This window comes from Chaetodon auriga, chromosome 10, assembly GCF_051107435.1.
Source record: "Chaetodon auriga isolate fChaAug3 chromosome 10, fChaAug3.hap1, whole genome shotgun sequence".
In the NCBI taxonomy this organism is placed as follows: domain Eukaryota; kingdom Metazoa; phylum Chordata; class Actinopteri; order Chaetodontiformes; family Chaetodontidae; genus Chaetodon; species Chaetodon auriga.
The window spans coordinates 21739772-21758864 of record NC_135083.1 but is presented as its reverse complement, the minus strand read 5'-3'; the positions used below and the strand labels follow the sequence as shown (position 1 = coordinate 21758864).

Here is a 19093-nt window from a genome sequence, read left to right as displayed (position 1 = left end):
CTGTTACCTTTTCCTTAACTATGTAAAATATGTTGTCATGTGTCAAGCTACAACTTTCAGCCTTTACAATGGTTAAGTAAATATTTGGATCAAAGGAATAGAAACACCAAATAAATACATAATTTACAGTAGCTGCTAATTAAAAAGACCAATGAGATGGCATGGATGATTCTAAATTAAATAGTGCTGCAGTTCATACTAAATTCTGGTTATTTTCCTGGAAGCTGTAAACAACTATATTTGAAGTGGATATTCAGTGATTGCACCCTGGATTGCAACCACAGAAGCAGGGTTACATAACCGCATAATGCGGTGATGCAGACAACAACAACAACAACAAGAGTTTGGCTACACGGGCTTAAAAGGGCAACTGAATGAATCTGACTGCTTAGCTAACCAAAGGATTTACTTGGCTTTCATCTCTTTTGACCCACCGTCATTAATTAGGCTTTGGCTGCACTCCAATATCCATCCAGTCTCAAGCCAGGAGTGGACTGCCCATAACCACTCTTTGTGGTGAGGACATCCAAGTATGCAGCACGGAGCCCTATCATGAATAGGCACAGTTTGGTCAAAGTTTGGCACAGGCCGTCAAAGCAGCTATTCTGAGGCCAGGACATGATTGAACCAGTCAGTCCCAAGCCAAGTTTGAGCCCTGGATGGCATCATTAAGGCAGGAGTCCACAAAAAACAACAGACCATCAAAGGAACATCTTGACCACCCCACAGTGCTTGGCAGATGCACAGAAGTTTACCAAAAAGAAAGTTTGCTGTTTGGAAAGCGACTGATTGGACGTGGTGATGAGGTGCCCTACATGGCAGAGAGGAGCAAAGAAAGAAAGACAGAAAGAAAGAATGGCAAACAGTGAGGGTTTGGTCAACACCAGCAAGGCCACAGACACTGAAAAAGAGGGAAAGGCACAGTCTCCCTGTTGTGGAGGCCAGAGGTTCACAGCGGGCTTACTCATTAACCAGCCGACCGACCTGCTCAACACAATGGAGCCTGCTAACGCTAAGATTTGGTGTGATATATGTCAAGCTGGATTTGGTGTGTGGCCAGTATTTTCCTCACTGCCACCCTGGGCCTGTGTAGTTTCAAGGGGTAAAATCAGGTCAGCCAGGCATCAGGGCATCAACACATGCTGAGTGTGTGTGAGACAGAATGGCTTATCAACAGATCACAATGGTGTGCATGGTGGCAGGAAGGAGAGAAGTATAAACACTTTTGGTGGTGGTTGATTGTGTCCACTCAGCAATTTTAAAAACACGTCTTTAATTCATGTGGGCTTTAGTCTAACCATTCACGCACCTGTGTCTCTTATCAGTTAACACTGCAGAATCTTTCCATCGTCTGCAATTCATTTGCTGGTGGAGTTGCTGCTAAATAAATGTGCTATATTGCAAGGGTGCAATGAGTGCTAAATGTGCCTGGTTTATTCTAAATATGCTTTAAACGATAAGCTAAATAGTCTGAGAGAGCAAGCCTTTGCTTTCTGGATGCATATACACCTCCATTTGGCATGGTTTTGATCTAACTATAAATTGAGCATCTGGCACTTGCAGTAATGCAGGTGTGAAGGTTGTTAAAGAGACAGACCACAAAAGACTCAGAGAGAGGATGAGGAATATGAATTAAGGGAGGCAAATGGAGGGCAGCACCACAGGAGAAGCTTTGCTACTGAAAAGGCACAGAGGGCAAGAATTCATTCATCTAAAGGCTAAAACATTTCAGACACTCTCCTGTGATTCTAATCCTGTTACAAATACACACCGGCACAAACAGATAAACACAGCAAGCAAATACATACACCCGCACACTCAAGCGGGGAGGTCTCTTCCTGGCATCTCTCTCTAACCCCTGTCAAACTAGGACAGCGTAGGGGTGTTTACTACGATCTCAGCTGGCACAGCTCACAGAGGGCACTCTCTCTCTCTCTCTCTCTCTCACACACACACACACACACACACAGGTTCTGGTCTGAATGGTGGTGAAGCACAGACAAAGCTGCCAACATAAAGAAAGGATGGCATACAAGCAGACACACATATACACGCTAAACAGAGAGTAACTGAATTCTAATTAATCCTCGACGAGGCTGACATGAATACAGTACCCTATCTTCCCTTAAAAATTAAGATTTAAACCAGAAAAAAAACAATTTATTCAGCCTTTATTTTTAGAAATACAAACACCAAGTAACGCAAATAGAAAGCTTGGCTAAAAGTGGCAACAAAACTTATGAAATAATAGTAAGCAGTAAATAAACAATCAAAATCAAAATTTAAAGCAGAGGACTTCAGCATCACAGCTAAAGCATGCATGTGCAAAATGTCACCATAATAGAAATGTTTTTATTCCTCTAGGAGAAACCATTTTTTTCCTTAAATCACATTCAAAAGGTCCGGAAGAGGAGAAGAGCTCATGATTAATGACCATATTGATTTCTTCAGGATAGAGGACAAGGTCCCTTCTCAAGCTTGTTAGTGTCTTGTTTGTTAGTGCTGTCACAAGATTCCCAGTGAGACAGGCTGATGGTACACACATATACAGTAAGCAACTGTTAGCAACGTGCTCACATGGAGAACATGCTCACAACGTGTAGAAATATGCACAAAACATTCATGTGTTTTCCTACTTGGCAAGAGTCTGTCATATGAGCAACTTATACACATCACAGGACCAAAGGCATACCCCTGATGGCAACCACAAACACAAACAACAACGAAGAGATCATTCAGGACCATGTCTGCATTACTAACTCAACATTGCTGATATGTGCAGCATGTGCATCTGGTGTGCACCCATATGAGGGTTCTGTATCCGTCTCTGTGTTTGGACACAACTCCAGCTGAGAAACAAATACTCTTTAACTAATCAATGCTCAGTGTCACACCTTCATCCTAGCCTTGGCGTGTACTTTATTTTTTAGGCAGTGTGTTTCTATGTCCAAATAACCAAACAGAAGCACAGAACAAAACAAGGATGCACATGAAGCAGACACAGGCTCAAGATGATGCATCGATCATGACCTACTAAACCTGGATTCGACCTGACCTGGACATTAGCAGATTCACAACATTCATATTTTGAGGGTATAAAAGGGGCCCTTGTAATATTTTTGTGACTGGAGGTGCAGCCCTGGAAGTTATCCACACTGTAACAGACCATTTTCCAGTTCATGAAGATTGCATGTCCTGCAGCCATAAATGCAGATTGAACACAGCATTGTGATTGCTTTTGCAATACACTCTTGATTTGTTTTCCAAGAGCACATATTGGGGCAAGTAAATCAATTATACATCAGGAAAAAGTCCTATTAAGTGGCAACTTCACAACAGTTATGGCATTTCTGAAATAGATTAAACTACCATGTGGCCTGCGAGGCAATTCCTGTTTACAAAAAAAACAACCATACAAAAAATTCTGTAGAAGTCAGTTGAAGTCAAAGGCAAGCCGGTGTGTCCAAGTTCACAGTGATGGATAAAGGCCAAGCTCAAGCGTCATTAGTGCTCTAAAACACGTTCAACTGGGACGGGAGTCCGTCTTCTTAACTATGACTGTGCTCTCTGCTGTTCATGCAAAAACAATACAATTTCCGACAAGGAGCGGTGGTAAATAACAAGTAAGTAACGTCGCGGTCGATAGCAACAGACTCCCACGATGGCATCAAGCCATATTTCTATTGCCATATCGCAACATTCTGTAAATCGTTACATCCCTAGAGGTTAGTGTGATAATTTAGTATGGCCATCAAAGGATGTTATAAAACTAAAAATACACCATGATGGGAAAAGATTCCGCCCCCCTGATGGTTGTTGCACAACACTGAATCAATGGAACCAGTGGATGTGTCGTGCATATTAATATTATGACAATGCCCGTTGCTCCAATCACAGACTGTGGATGAACTCATACCTGCTACCATCAGGCGACTGTGATGGGAATCAAGAAGAGTCAATAATGTAAATTATGCTTTTAATGTCAAGCACTAATTGCTAGCATGCCATCCTGCTTTCTTCTCAGCACCACCCTGGAGTGATTCTGCCTCTGCAATTACAGTTGGTGGTAATTAACTAACATTTTTGACCAGGTTTAAGATTAGGTTTGTACAGCCAGTACACAACATGAATAAAGCTGCTGCCTGTAAGTTTTGTATGTGTGGAAGAATGGCTGCACACTGTAGAGACAAGAAGAAGAGCCGCAGTACTCCGCAGTGAGTACAGTGGACTTCCTCCACCCCATGGACCTGCATGCTAGCTGAGACAAACAAACAGACCATTTTATACTCTTTAGTCTCTCCCTCTCCTCTTCTTTATCTCTCTCTGCCCACTCACTCTGCCCACTCACTCTTCTCTCACCTTTTCTCAATGAAATACAGACACTCCAGTCACGTGGCTATTAGTGGTCAAGCCTGCCCTTCATCATCTCGGTTTCACATGTGTTTGTGAATGAAATTTGGGCCAGACCATTGTGTGTCTCTCTATGAGAGCCATTGTTGAACGGGACTTTTTTCCTGTCATCCCTCTCTTTCTCTCACTCTCCTCTTAACATCCACTACTTGACACAGTTCTGCTGATGCACTGCTGTCAGTTCTACTTCTTATTCATGAGTACATTTGTTTAAACGTAGGGACACTCTTACTGGGAACCCTGTTATGAAGAAAAGTGGTGCATACATTTAAAAAATTGGGATGCAGGACTGATGACGTAAAAACTAGCACAAAATGTGACAATTTGTCCAACCAGAATAAAGACACCCTCTGTGTTAGTCAACATGAATCGGTTGTGACGAGGTGTCATTTTGCATTACAAGGAATGAGATGATGTCTCATTCTCCCTCCACAGTGCATTCTACGTGTATTACGTCCTGACACTGTGTGCACAATCAACATGGTTAAGAGCAGAGCTGTGTCATAAAGCCTTTCATACATACAAGACAAGACAATGCAATTTCAATCCAGTTAAGCTTCATTACTATACTGTAACACGTCTAAACTGCACTGATGACGGAAAACAGAAGCAGCAGGTTTAAATGCAATTATTTTCTGCTCCTGTTTGTCCTGTTTGCCATACGATACAGCCTACCTCATGCATAACCACTAATGCTTGTCTCTTTGTTGCAAATCAATTTACACTCCACAGCTGATTTTATTGGCTGCTGTTCATCCTGAATGTCTCTAAGTATTAGATTAAATGCTGTGCAAGTGGGAAACTTATTTGCCGCATGCACCAGCCAACCTCTCCACATAGTTTGTACATCTAAATATTCCATGCTTTTCTGTAGTCGCACAGAGGATTAGAAAGCAAATAAAGATCATTTAATCAGTGGATATTAGATATACAGTAATTGGAATGAGGATGATGATAGCAAGATATAAAGTTTCAATGTGGTTACGTCTCTTTAAATCTCAAGTTTCTTTCAGCAATCTGAAAATATCTGTCTATAGGGTAAGATGGGAATGTAAAGAAGTTGTTGTTGTTTTAATGATTTTCTCAAATCATGTGATGCGACCTAAACAGTCCTGGATCTGTCTTAGCCACTGTCTTTGCATCCTCAAGCAGGATGTCAAAGACTGACTTTGTCTGTGGTCTCAAATGTAATAACTTTGATGCACCTTTACTACCTACAACAGTAAACCAGAAAGATATAATCTACTTTGGCATCTTTAATGAGCAGCCACATCTTTCCAGCTACTTTTCTAATCTGACCAAATGCCCCACTCACTACACTAATATTAATGATCAAGTCTTTGTTTTAATATGTGTGCATCCACTCTTCACACTTCCAGCACTGTCCCACTTATTAATACAACCCCTTGGATCAACAACAGTATCAGGAGACAAAGAGGAGTATATAGGAAGGCTGAATGTAAAGTTCATCACCTCCATATGAAGGAGCTATTGCTTAAACTGCAGCCGACTAGCGAGAGCTGCCTTTCTGCCTTAATTAATGGTAATAAACACAAGGCTCCTGTTTCGCACCATTAACCGGCTTGTAAATCCCTCTCCTCCTGTCACTCCCGCCTCATCTTCTGTGGACTGTGAAAATATCTTAGCTTTTTTGTAGGCAAGGCCGATGGTCTGAGGTTCAACTGTCCACTGTCTGTTTTACCATCCACATCATTCAGCTATCCGACTTAACTGTCTGGATTTGCTCCTATCTCCCTGCAGAGTCTTATCCAGTAAACACTGTAGCTCATATGCGTCCCTCCTCCATGTGACAGAGTTCCAACAAAATTCCTAAAATCCATCTTTCGTGTCTTCGGTCCCAGCTTTCTCTCTACTTTCAACCACTCTCCTACAGCTTACATCTTATTTTAAAGCTGCCATTGTTCAGCCAGTTCTAAAAAAAAACATCTCTAGACCCGACCTGGTGAGAGAACTACAGGCCAATCTCCAAGCTGTGATGGATGTCTGAATTTCCTCCACCTAAACCCTGACAAAACAGAAATTCTTTTAATTGGTCCTGATGACTTTTCCTCTGCAGCTGCTCAGTTTATTGGTCTATAAGACTCTTAGTATCTGTTTTCTTCAGCTAAGTAATAATGCAAAAATCAGATGTTGTCTTCTACAGATCTTGAACTGTTGATTCACACTTTCATTTCCTCCCACCTTAATTATTGTAATTTCCTCTACATGCGTCTCAGTCAAGCTGTGCTAAAACCATATTAATAGAACGAGCCGATGGTCCCACATTAGCTGTGTACCTGCTTCCCTCCACCGGCTTCCTGTAAAACTCAGAATAAACTACAAGATGTTGTTGATTACTTCTGCAGCTGTGCATGACCTTGATCCCAGTTACATTTCTGATCTACTCGTATTCCACTTCTCCACCACTCCCATCCTCTGGTCTCAGCATTTCACCCATCCTCCACTCGAACTGCAAAACAAAAGGTGATTGTGCCTTCGCTGTTTAGCCCCAACCCCATGGAATCTTCCCCGTCTCTCATTATGCTGTGTTTTATATTGTATTGTCTTTTTTACCTTATTTGTTTATTCATTTTATCTTTTCATGCGAGTGAAGCTCTGCTTAACTGTGTGTTTCAAAATCGTTGTATAAATAAAGCTTTGCTCACTCCCCAAAAATTTGCGGCATTACTAGAACGTCAGAAAAAGCCAACTCACACTCTTTCATCATGCCGATGTCAATGCAGCGTTTGAGGCGACAGGCCTGGCAGTGGCGCCGGTTGTCCTTAGTGATGGTGCAGCTCCCGTTGAATGGACAGGTGAAGGAGGCTTTACGCTTCATACTGCGCCTTTAGGATTAAACAAGCAATTAGTCAGTTACTCATTTAGAAGAGTATATTCAAATATGCCACTGCAGGGACAGAAGGAGGTGACTTCACGCCTGGTATTTGTTATTGATGATAATGTAACTGTCATCTAAGGGACTTTTAAATACAAACCCAGGTGAAACAAACAGGCAGTGTGTATAATCATTTCAGAACCAAAACTTAACTACAAACTATATCGAAATAGGCAGTCAAGTGAAATGCTCTTTTGGATGAATATTTTAAATACGTAACATTTAGGAACGAGCATCACAGCCAAAGTAATGCACTAATCAATTTACATGCAGAATACAGTACATATATTTTACATGAAGACTTTTAATAATTACTAATTGAAGTCTGCCTTAAATCATTTATTCCATTCATAATAAAAAAGATCTATGTTTGTTTGAAGGGATGATGTCTACTTTTCTCCCTTCGGCCGCTGAGACTTAAACTAATTCAAATGCTTTATTAGCTTAGAATTCTCAGTGTATTTGGAAAAAAGCTGTGTGTGTTGTGTGTCCTTGTGTGTGAATGAATGTGAGAGGGAACAAGATAGAAGGGAAAAGCAGAAAACACACAGAAGGTCTATGGACTCAAATGAATAATGCATATTATTCTGAAAACACTGCGTGAACGTTCATGCAGCCAGACAGAAAAACAGAACCCCAACCCAAACCACAGTGTATACATTTCTGTCTACGCAGGATTACTTATGACTCTGTGAGGTGATACTGTATATTTTGTTTTTGTCTTGTTAATGTTCTCAAGGATGTGGTCTGGGTGGGACTTCCCTGGTTAAATAAAGGTTTCATCATAAAATATTACTGGCATCAGGCTGTCACACACACATACTCCTCTTTGAATGCTCATTTGCTATTAGGCAACATGCTAGGGAGGAGCAGCCAGAGTACTAAAACAATTACACAATTTGATGTTGCCGACATTCAACCCCCCAAAATGAATACATAAATACATTAGGAAGAACAACAATTATTGGTGCCCATTTGTTTCAAGTTATACATTATTGATTGAAACGTATGAAACACTGAAAAGACCACCAAAAAGTGTCTGCAGTGTTTCTCGCAGACACGTTCAACACCTGTCTGAAAGTCAAAATGAGCCTGATTTCTGAACCTTAATATAGGGAAATAGGGAAACTGAAAAATTTGAAATGTACAAATTGAGTTAAAGTTAGCAGTGAAATCACTGTTAAAGTACACCATGTCTAAGATAAAGCAAATGGATGCATGCTGAGAACTACAATCCCCTCATCAGACACACTTTAAAAACTCCAAAGAACACAAAAAGCAAAGCAGACGATGTGAAGATAACTCAGGGACAACACCCACCTGAAGAATCCCTTGCAGCCTTCACACGTCATGGCGTTGAAGTGGAAGCCAGTGGCCTTGTCGCCGCACACGCCACAGATCCGTGGGGCATTGCGGTCAAACTCATCCGGTCCGACCACCGACGTCGTCACCGTCATGGGCTCCATCACTGCCAAGGAAAGAAACAAAAAAAAAAAAAGGAGAGAAGAGATTAGAGCTTTTTACTCTGCTGCCTTGCTCCTTGTTTTTCAAGTGAAACACATAAAAAGGAAAAGACTGACTGACACAGACGGTCTGTGCGCATCCTTGAATTTCACCAACCTCGAACAAAGCTCACAAATCAGTTTCCCCTGCTCGGGTGTTGTGTGGGAGTGTTTGAGTGTGTGCTTGATGGGGAGGGGTGTGTTTTCCTCTTCTTATACAAACAGGTATCGGACTATTAGCATATTAAGCAAAAGGCATTGACAGTCACACTCTGAATCTCACAGCTATTGGCTGAATGACTCAGCAGACACAGGTGCGCGCGCGCGCACACACACACACGCACACGCGCGCACACACACAAATGCATACACATGGAATATTAAGAATCGTGAAATTAGAATGTTAATTGGAAATAGAATTAATGACAGAAAGAGGGAAACTTGCCAAAGGCTAAGAAATGACTGATAAGATGAAATATTCTCGACAGTGCTCATTTTTCCACCAACACTCACACCATCTGGCTGTCCCTATGAAATAAACAGCAGTAGAGAAACACACACCAGCAGGCCAACTGTGAGCAAACTAATCCATATCAATCTGAACAAAGATCCTCTGTCTGAAGTCTGAGTCAGAGAGGAGAACAGAGAAATTAAGGAAAAGCGTTCATAGTAGGTTTGATCCGTAGGTCAAGTGTTGGTCGATGCACAAAATGCATAACATGGCTGACATTATCTGAGTCCTGTACAATAACTATAACTAAATCACGCACTCATGAACATGAGTGAATAAACTGAATAAAACCTTTTGGGACACATGGAAAAATATGTTAATCGAGAAGTTTGAGTGGTCTAAAGTCAGTTTTATATGTACTGACAAACAGCCTCTTCTGTTAATTATATGCTATCTTTTATTTATTTAGTTAGTCCAGATCATTGGATAATTGTGAAGATACAGATAGGAAACAGAGGGGTATGATGTGCAACAAAGATCCCTCCTTAATCATTCGGCATTTCTAGAGTGAATAAAGCTAATGAGGGGACATAAGGTAAAGGTGACAGGATGCAAATTAGATTAGTAATGTAGAACTAAATCAGGTGTGGGTCTCTACCTTAAAATTCATTTAAACGCACTGCACAGTTTTTGTTGTAGGAAGAAAAAGAATGAGAAAGTGAGCAAAGTAGGTGGTTTTGATCGGAGAGGGCAGAGGGATGACTTAAAACATGAAAAGTGGCTTTATTGGTTTGATTCTATATTCACACCAACTAGTACAGGATGACTGTTTTCCTCAATGTGACTGTTTCAATGTGTTCATTTCACTGTCTCTTTCAGGGTTCAAATTCAGCCTTCACATTTGAAATGTGCTGAAAGGTCATTTGTTTGAATTTAATACAAGGAAAAGACTCAAAATGTAATAAAGACGTGGAAATACCCAATGCAACAAACACATGGTTAGGTTTATGGTGCTGTTGTGCTTAAATGAAGACATCTGGGCCCGTAGACGAAGACTACGGAGAAATCTGTATGCAAGAGAGGGAGAGGTCATGTGAGGGGAAGACAGCCAAATGAGGGCAAAAACAGGAGGGGGTACATGCAATGAACTCGGGCTCAGTGCGGAAAAAACCGTCACGTGGCTGCAGAATATAGCGTGCATAGAAGCGGGACTCAGATAATGTCAAACGAGGACAAAGAGATAGGCGTGCGTGGAGGACCGACAGATTGGCAAGAGAGTAATAATGAAAGAGGAGAGGCGAGAGGCAGGTGAGAGCATAAGCTAAGATGGAGACAAACATAGTCAGACTCCATTAGCTCTCATTACATCTTGGCTAGCTGAAGCTTCAGCACCAGTTCCCAGGAAAACATAAACACGTGTAAGTGTGATCAAGGAGCAACTGGCTGTGAAGCATCACTACCCAGAAGCGCACACACACACAAACATGCACACACAGCCCCAGAGTGACATTTTAATGCATGTTGACCATCTATGCGTCTATGTGGTTAACATGTAAGCACGGGTGTTTTCTCATTCACAAACATATCAGCGACTTCGGCTTGCAGTGTGTGTTGGGGCGGGTGGGTGAGGAGTGTGTTGACAGGACAGATGTGCATGTAAAAACAAGACACACACACACCATTAGTCATCATGTCACAAAAAACAGCTTTTTTTTCCTCCTGCAGCAGCAGGTGAATAATGAAAAAGATGGAGAGGGCAGAATGGAGAGACAGCGTGACAAACATATCTGCAAAAACAACAGCAAAACAGCCTGCAGTTTCATTAGTGGTGCTGATTAACAACAGTGTGAGGAGGCTCCGGGTCTGTAATTAACAACTCCAGTGTTGTTTCTCCTTTAATCACTTCTCTGTCACTCTTTTTTCCTCTTTATGTGTTTTCTCTCACTAGTTTTTCATTTGTAACACTGCTTAATAATTAGCATTCTTATTAATTTATAGTCAGCATGATTAGTTGGTAGAGAAAAGGCGGCGGACTTTTAGCTGCCAGGCTGGTAATCCCATCTCTCCTCCTTTCTCTCTCCCAACCTCGTTATTTGCTCTGTTTTTTCATGCTTTTACTTTCTAAATGTCTGTCAATCTACACCTTTCTACTGAATAAATGATTCAATGAGCATCTTCACCATTATCATCTTCTCCTTTTTAAGAGGCAGCAGTCAGGTATGGAAAATGTCACAGAGAAGGAGAGAACATCCTGGTTAATGATTTCTATACGTTACATCATTTTCATCTTTTCTTAACATTCCCTCTTTGACAATATTCGTGTAGAACAGTCAACCACATGTTAAAGGAGATTAGGAGATTAGTTTACCCAAGTGTTAAAACTACAGATGTCTGTGGGCATATTTTAATGGATTGATATTGGAGAAAATAGGATCCTTTCTTCTTCACCTCAGCCTTGGTTTTGCAGCGCTGCATTCCTTCCTGGCAGCAGGGCTCTATAGTGTGAGCATTTCGCAGGATATCCAAATGAAATTTAGAGTTTATGAACGTGAAAAATGACTTGGGTGCAGCAGTGAGTGACTCCTGGTTCTGAGGTTGACAAAATTTGCCAAACTCAGATGGTAACAAATCTGTTAAATCTCTATTCCTCCGTCCTTAATGGTGAAGAGCAGTGTAGAAAACATTCAGGTAGCAGCATCTCATCTTTAGCCGTCGCTTTCGCAGATTAAAATAACATCACTGGTGGGTCAGCTGTTGGTAATTGATGTCAAATGTGTGAGTAACTTGATGGCAGGTCAGAATTGAATTTGCATGCCAGTGCCTGTTCACTTTGACATACCTCCGTACAGTCAGAGTGAACTGAGTGTGTCTCTCATCTTCTCTCAGCAGATCGTGTAACGTCAATTTCACATTCTCCAAGCTCATCTTTCAGTCATATCATATCAATAAATTAAGCTTATAAACCTAATGGCTTGGCACCAGGACTGGTGCTGACTGACTGATTTGGATCTAGCAGTGCAAGATGGGTATCATTCAATCAAAAATATTCAACACTGGTACCTTGACTTCAATACATATTCGTGGATGATACTTTTTGGGTGCCAATTTTATGAAATCCATTTAAAAAAAAAAAAAAATTTACAAAAAAAAAATTACAGTATGATTACTCACTTCCAATGAGGAAACTGTTCCACGAACAAGCCTTTTCTCTCTGCCGCCTTACATACATATAGATAGATATATACATATATATCTATGTGTGTGTGTTTCACTTCACTCTTCGTTTGCCCCTCCCTTTTCCACTAATCTCTCTCTCCATCCTCGACTGTAAACAATTGTCTGTGTTGCTTCTGAGAGCTACGCAGAGTCGGCTACAAGTGACATCTAATGTCAACAGATGAAACATTTAGTGGGAGGGATAATCAGGCCGGATTACAGCAGAGCCATTCTGTCTGTATCTGCTGATGCTATTTTCTTCTCCGAAGCGGTGAGCAGGACAGCTGAGTGCCATCTCGCAGAATTAAAATTCATAAACCCGCTCATGGCACGTAAACACTTAAGTCCATGAGGCAGACCATTAAGACCCCACGAAGTGAGACACATTCAGTGAATGAGATTTTGTATTCCTTACTGAATCAGACAGGAAAATAGTTTGTTTTTTTGTTTCCAATAAATGACACAAGCATTTCATTCAGAAAATCCATCAAAATATGGCCAAAAGGCCACGGTCTGTTTAAAAGCAGCACTCTCAAACATAATAACATTACAGGCCATTACAGGCTGGTCCTGTAATGGCCAATACAATGCTTGGGTACACCTGTAAAGGTTAGTGGAGGGGTGCTTGTTACCCACAGTAAAAACATGTTTTTAGTTATTTCAGGTTCTTTAGTCGACAGGCTCACAAACACACACGTTCCCTAACGTCAGTGCATGAGACCGTACATATTCAAAAGATGTAAAAAATGTTTAAAACCCTCAGCTTGCACTTCAAAACAACAACATTCCTCAGTATTTATACCAATAATTTCTGTACTGACAACCGATAAGTCCCTGCTTCAGTAGAAAGTCCTCTATCTGCGAAGCCACGTAGCTCTCTTGTGCCTTTCTGTCTGCTTTTCTTTACTCTCCAGGCCGTACAAATGCAGCTCAGTACTATGACTGGAGGCCAGTCATAGTACTGAGCTGCATTTGTTTTCATGCTTCCCTCCAATCATAAATCTGATGTTCCAATTTACAAAACCTCTATCAGCCCATGAGCTATTAAAAACAACAAGACCACCTGACTGAGGAGGAGGAAAGAGGAGCATGTCCCATGCTATATAATAAGGATTAGTATGTACTCCATCTACTATGCAATATACTTGAAGGAGGCTTGGACTAGCAGCCTGTGTGTGTGTGTGTGTGTGTGTGTGTGTGTGTGTGTGTGTGTGTGTGTGTGTGTGTGTGTGTGGCTTTCCGTTAAATGGAGCATGTCATGGACTTTTCGATGTATTGATTAAACTGCAACAGTCCCATCAAATATCATCACCATGACTGAGCATTTTGTCACTACAACACTGAGACCGAGCCTGATAATTAATGACAGTCTGGTGGCCTCCACCAGAATGTGGTGTTTTCACAACCTGATAAATGCTTTCAGACACTGACAGAACTGATTATTGTGGATTTTGCTGTTCAACAACAGATGGGATAAAATCTGCATGGACGAAATTAAATGACAAAATTTCTACTTTGTTTCAATAACTGCTCAAATAGAGGAAAAATTGATCATTTGTGTGAAGAAACATTGAGCCCCACACCCCCTTCTTATAATGTCCTCTAGTTTGTACGTGGGATTTGATTTAACCTAGCATTGAAAACTAATTGGGAAGACCCTTTATCCCCCCCCCGTGGATCCCCTGGAAAATCCCTTAGGAACCTCCCTGACATATTTCAATTATCTTGTGGCTGGTGAGGTCAAACATTTCTAAAATTCGAATATTTTCAATGAAAATACATCCCAAGCAGAGGGAATATGTTAAACATACTGAAGCGCCTTGGTCATTGGTCAACATCTTTAAAAAACCTGCACCATAAACAGAGCGTTCAGTAGTCTTGTTTGACTGGTGCTTTGACTCCCACCTTTCATGTCACATGTTTACAGAGTAGCCATGTGCTGCTGAACTGGTTTGAACTTGGCAACAGGGAAGCTTAGAGGTTAAAGAGATTGTCCATAAACTGAGGAGCGAAGTTCACATCACCATACCAGCTAGCATCTACGCTGCAAAAGTGTCCCTGAACTACTGCATCCAAACCCCGAGCAGCTGCAGGGCTGCTGCTCTGTGGCTGACCCTGACCCCTGACCTCCCAATAGAGGTGGCAAGAGACTAGACAATTTCCCACCAGGGACCAATAAAGCATCACAACACTGTCTCAAAGAGGACCTTCTTTGTTTAAACCAGCACCTGCTTACAGACAAGCAGGACGCTTTTGTTACACCTGCACTGACTTTGGAAATTTAGTGTCTATCACAACTGCATCTCTGTTTAAGGTCTACAAATTTGATTCAAAATGCAAACGCTGTAGCAGCCGGATGACCCAGATCTCACCACATTGTGTGAGGAAACGTGTTGATGGATCAGAGAAAAAGCTACGACCACCCGCTGCTATTTTGTAGGTGATGTCCTAATGTGGGTCAGTGAGTCCTGCAATAATCAAGTCTTCCATCAATTCCTGTTTATTCATTTATATTTTCCAACATAATACAGCTCTCAATCTCTCCTTTCACATAATTTCTCTTCAAAGTTCAGCAGTAACACAGTGCTGCCAAGTCCTGTATAAGGCTCAGTATAGGAGGGTACCATAGGAAATGGAATCTGTTGCGTATAGAGGGGTTCACTCTATAGGCGGCACAACAGGGAGCATGGCCTACTTCTACCACCAGCCGCCTCACAGTGGGCCTCACTAACAGCTAACAGCCATAAAACCGCAGTCTAGTGCAATACAACAAAGCGGCCAACCAGAGCTTAACACACATAGACACACACACACTCCAAAACCTGCTCGGCCACTCCTTACATTTCCTCACGATGATGTTACACAGAGACTTCTGGCTCTGCTGTCTTTGGCTTTGACTTGATTTGTTTGCTGAGCTGGACAGTCACACATCACAAGTGAAAATCTGTTTGACCACCTGTGGGTTTTCTTTTTAAAATGGTCAATTGCCAGGTATTTGGCTCCTGTAAATCCTCATCAAAGGCAAGGTAAGAAATCACAGAGTAGTAAGCGTGTGAGCATGTGAACCCCAACAACCAACTCCGGATCCAAACCTCAATGTGGGACACAAAGATGAAAGCCAGGGTCTTTTTTTTCCTCTCAGTTGGCAGCCAGCAGTGGGTTATGGAGAGATTAAAACAGGTCCACAGGTATGCTCCCACAGCCAAGTCCCGCTAGTCTCAGGTAGGCTGAACAGAATACTCTACACTCATACTAATTTGGAGTTAGTGTTACAATCTACTAATTGATATAACATTGTCATTTATTTCAATGAATGGAAGCCCAATAAACTCTCTGTAAAATGTACAAAACAGAAGAAAGGCACGGAAACATGTAATGAAATGACAGTTTCAGTCACATAGCTATTGCATAATGTAAACTGAGTAAATTATAATGCAGGATGCAGCAAAACAAAACATGAATGACAGCATCAATAGGCTACAGTGTGTTTCAGTACAGTACAATATTGTACAATGCAGCAAGGTCACAACACATGGAGGAGAGAGAAGGCAGAGCTCTGGCTTTATACAGCTGCCTGCACATCCAACAAATGAGCCTGAGGCAATTAAAAGGAAGGGGGGTTTGATGCGAACGTGTGTGTGTGTGTGTGTGTGTGTGTGTGTGTGTGTCAGATCTGCTTGAAAAATATGAATGGACTGTCCCAATTGGCTACATAAGTATGCTTCGCAGAGGGACTGACGTGATTGGTTGGTATGTGGCACACCCCCTGACACATGCACAAATACAAACATATACAGACTAACAATTAAGCAGCTTCCTTTCAATCAATTTGGATCTTCAGCCTTAAGTATCCACATGTAATCAAACCCTTTGAAATGGATTTCACTGAGATCTTTGGTCTGCAATCTGCAAACCAAAGCGATGCCTTTATAGGTATCTTCAAGATCTCTCTTTAGTTATGCAATAAGTCATATTGTGACTTGTAGATGCATGTTTCAAAAACGGAAATAAATCACAGATAAAAGTGATGTCTTGCCAACTTCAGTTACAGTAATGTACTTTCAATCCAATTCTTAGCAGTGACGAATCAATCATGAATAAATTATTAACATCCATATCACACGCTAATACACTTGTAGCATAATGCCCCTCTGTGCATTAGCTATAAACACAGGCTCCACTCCAAGATGCTGATCCTTCGTTTCTATCCAGCATGCAACCACACTCACCACACACAGTCAAACAAATTTTTCCTCTTCGTCACACATGCACACTCACCAGCAGAAAAACTGCTGAAGATCCTGCTAATTGTCTGTATGGTGTACCAGTCCATGTACAACGAAGGGGGAGGGTGTTTTATACAGGCACTGTAATAACAGGGGCTGGCGACAGCTGAGCTGGGAGAAATACAGTGTCTCTCTCTCTCTGTGTCTCTCTGTCGGCCTCTGTCTCTCTCTCTAATGGTGCAGGTGGAGGCTCACAAACACAAACCTCTGTCTCAAACAGACACGTGTTCCAACATGGGAGCAGCCCAGAACAGCCCTGCTGTGCAAACAGGTAATATGTTAATGAAATTAAATCATACACACGTAAGCGAGCACTGTGTGTGTATGGTACGAACTGGCAGGACGTGGGAATGTGAAAATGACTAGTCCATCAAAATACATTTCCTTATTCATCAGATTAAAAGGCACACACGTGCACACACACACACAAGCTGTTACGATGGCATTTTACAAATGTCCCCTCTTAATGCTTTAGGCCAAAACAGAATAGAACACATTTGATTTGTGCTCCATACTCCTTTAGCATCACCTCCACTTACTCCTCTCCTTCCACCTATTCCCTCTGCCCAATCAGTAAAGCATTATTTTCTGAATGCATTACAAGGTGTGTGGCATGTACACATAAATACCATGACAACATTCCTGGCCAGTAATCTCTATGATGGCGTGTTTGCAGTACATTGCCACATGTATATAAACCACATATAAATTTGACCCCCCATGATATGAAACTGGAAAAACTATGAGTAATCAATGGCCTTTTAATTCATCTAATTCACAAGTGATTACGTGTACTAAAACAGAAATGTGGTGTCTGATCAGATTCAAATTCCATCTATTTAAGACAATATTTAAATCTGTTTTGACCCAGGCCTGGCCTCCTTCTGTGTTCCCTCTCCTGCTGCCAATCCACAACAGCAGCTTTGAACTTTAGACCTTGTTTTCTAGGCAGAGGATGAGAACGAACAGGCCGTCGGGTTTTTGGCAGACTGACAAGAAGACGGAGAGGGAGGAGCGAGAGGAAGAGAAGAAGAGACAGAGAGGAGCTTGTAAAGAAAGGAATGAAGTCATGAAAAAAATGAGGGCCGAAAGTGAGGAATGAAAGGAGAAAGTGAGACGGAATGAAGGAGCATAGGAGGAAAGGAAAAGCTGCTGAGGGAAACATGACATGAAGGACGGAGTATAACAAGGACACATGGCTGAAATAGTGAGGTATAAGTAAGCAGAGGGAAGAAAACGATGTAGATCAACTCTTTCCATTACACTCCACGTGGGCTTTCTTCTAGAACTACCCTTGGGTCAAAATGTCAGGCTTTGCACACAGCTTAAAAGTTTTTCAAGTGTGACAGTCAGGAAACGGTCCTCATTGTTTACAGCTGTTTCTCTGTAATGGGTGTTTACAGTAAAAGTCTGTGCTGGGCCCGAGGGTGTGAAGTGATGTGCCGAGCGCTGCTCCTGACAGCTTCATGATGGCTGAAGAACTGAGGCTGTAGTGTACTGAGTACAAAGTACGCGCTGACAAACACACATATTTGTAGCAGAGTCCATTCATCTTTTCAGTGTGTCATATTGTTTCCTTGTAGTTTATACTTTCAGTATGTTTACACTCTGTTTAATTGTGCTTAATGTAAAATTTCCAAACCAAATCAATAGTTCGACAAGACTGGGAGACAAATCTCTGCGTGCATGTACAAATGAGCTGAGGCTCACTCGTGGGTGATCAATACATTCTTATCAATTGCTGACCTAGAATATGTGAATAAGGGCAAAAGGACACCAGCTGATTGACTGGACATCATGTCAGGCAGAGTCCCAGTAGGACTTTAGCCACACGCAAACAGACTGACAATGATGCAGGCCAAGAATCCAATGCAAGGGCCATTTCACCGCTGTTACCGTGGATGCTGTTATTCTTACCTGCACTTAAAGATGAAACATTCCTGGAATACTTCAAATATGGCTACAACATGCCATTTTTCTGCTTATATAGGGACCTTTGATTTACCTGATGCAGAAAACAGAGAGAATCGCGAAACTTGATGATAAAAATGGACTCTGACACGCACGCACATGCAAAAAAAAGCTATTACTTTTTTACTCGTCATTAGTCACTGCATGTTAATTACGCTATAGAAACAACGGCCGTCTGATTTCAAATAGGCCTCCGCCTTCACTCAGAGGTGGGCCAAGCAAAACAAGTAACACATTAATAAGGACTGTAATTCAGGCCAGATCTCTGATGACGTAAACTGATCTGGTGGACAGCAGAGACGCAGAGCACCAGTGGTAATTTTTAAGTCAGATTTGTATATGTCCACATAAGTGAAAATGT

At 41.6% G+C, this 19093-nt stretch overlaps 1 protein-coding gene across 1 annotated transcript in view; it reads right to left on the bottom strand.

Annotated features, from left to right (window-relative positions):
- LOC143326519 (vitamin D3 receptor A) overlaps window positions 1–19093 on the bottom strand; it is a 69344-nt gene that overhangs the window by 15475 nt on the left and 34776 nt on the right. Inside the window, exons 3-4 of the mRNA XM_076740097.1 lie at window positions 8627–8774; window positions 7126–7256 (exon numbers count right to left, since the gene is read on the bottom strand). Of these exons, the coding sequence (XP_076596212.1) occupies window positions 7126–7256; window positions 8627–8772 (277 nt within the window). The 5' untranslated portion in view covers window positions 8773–8774. The remainder of the gene's footprint in view (window positions 1–7125; window positions 7257–8626; window positions 8775–19093) is intronic.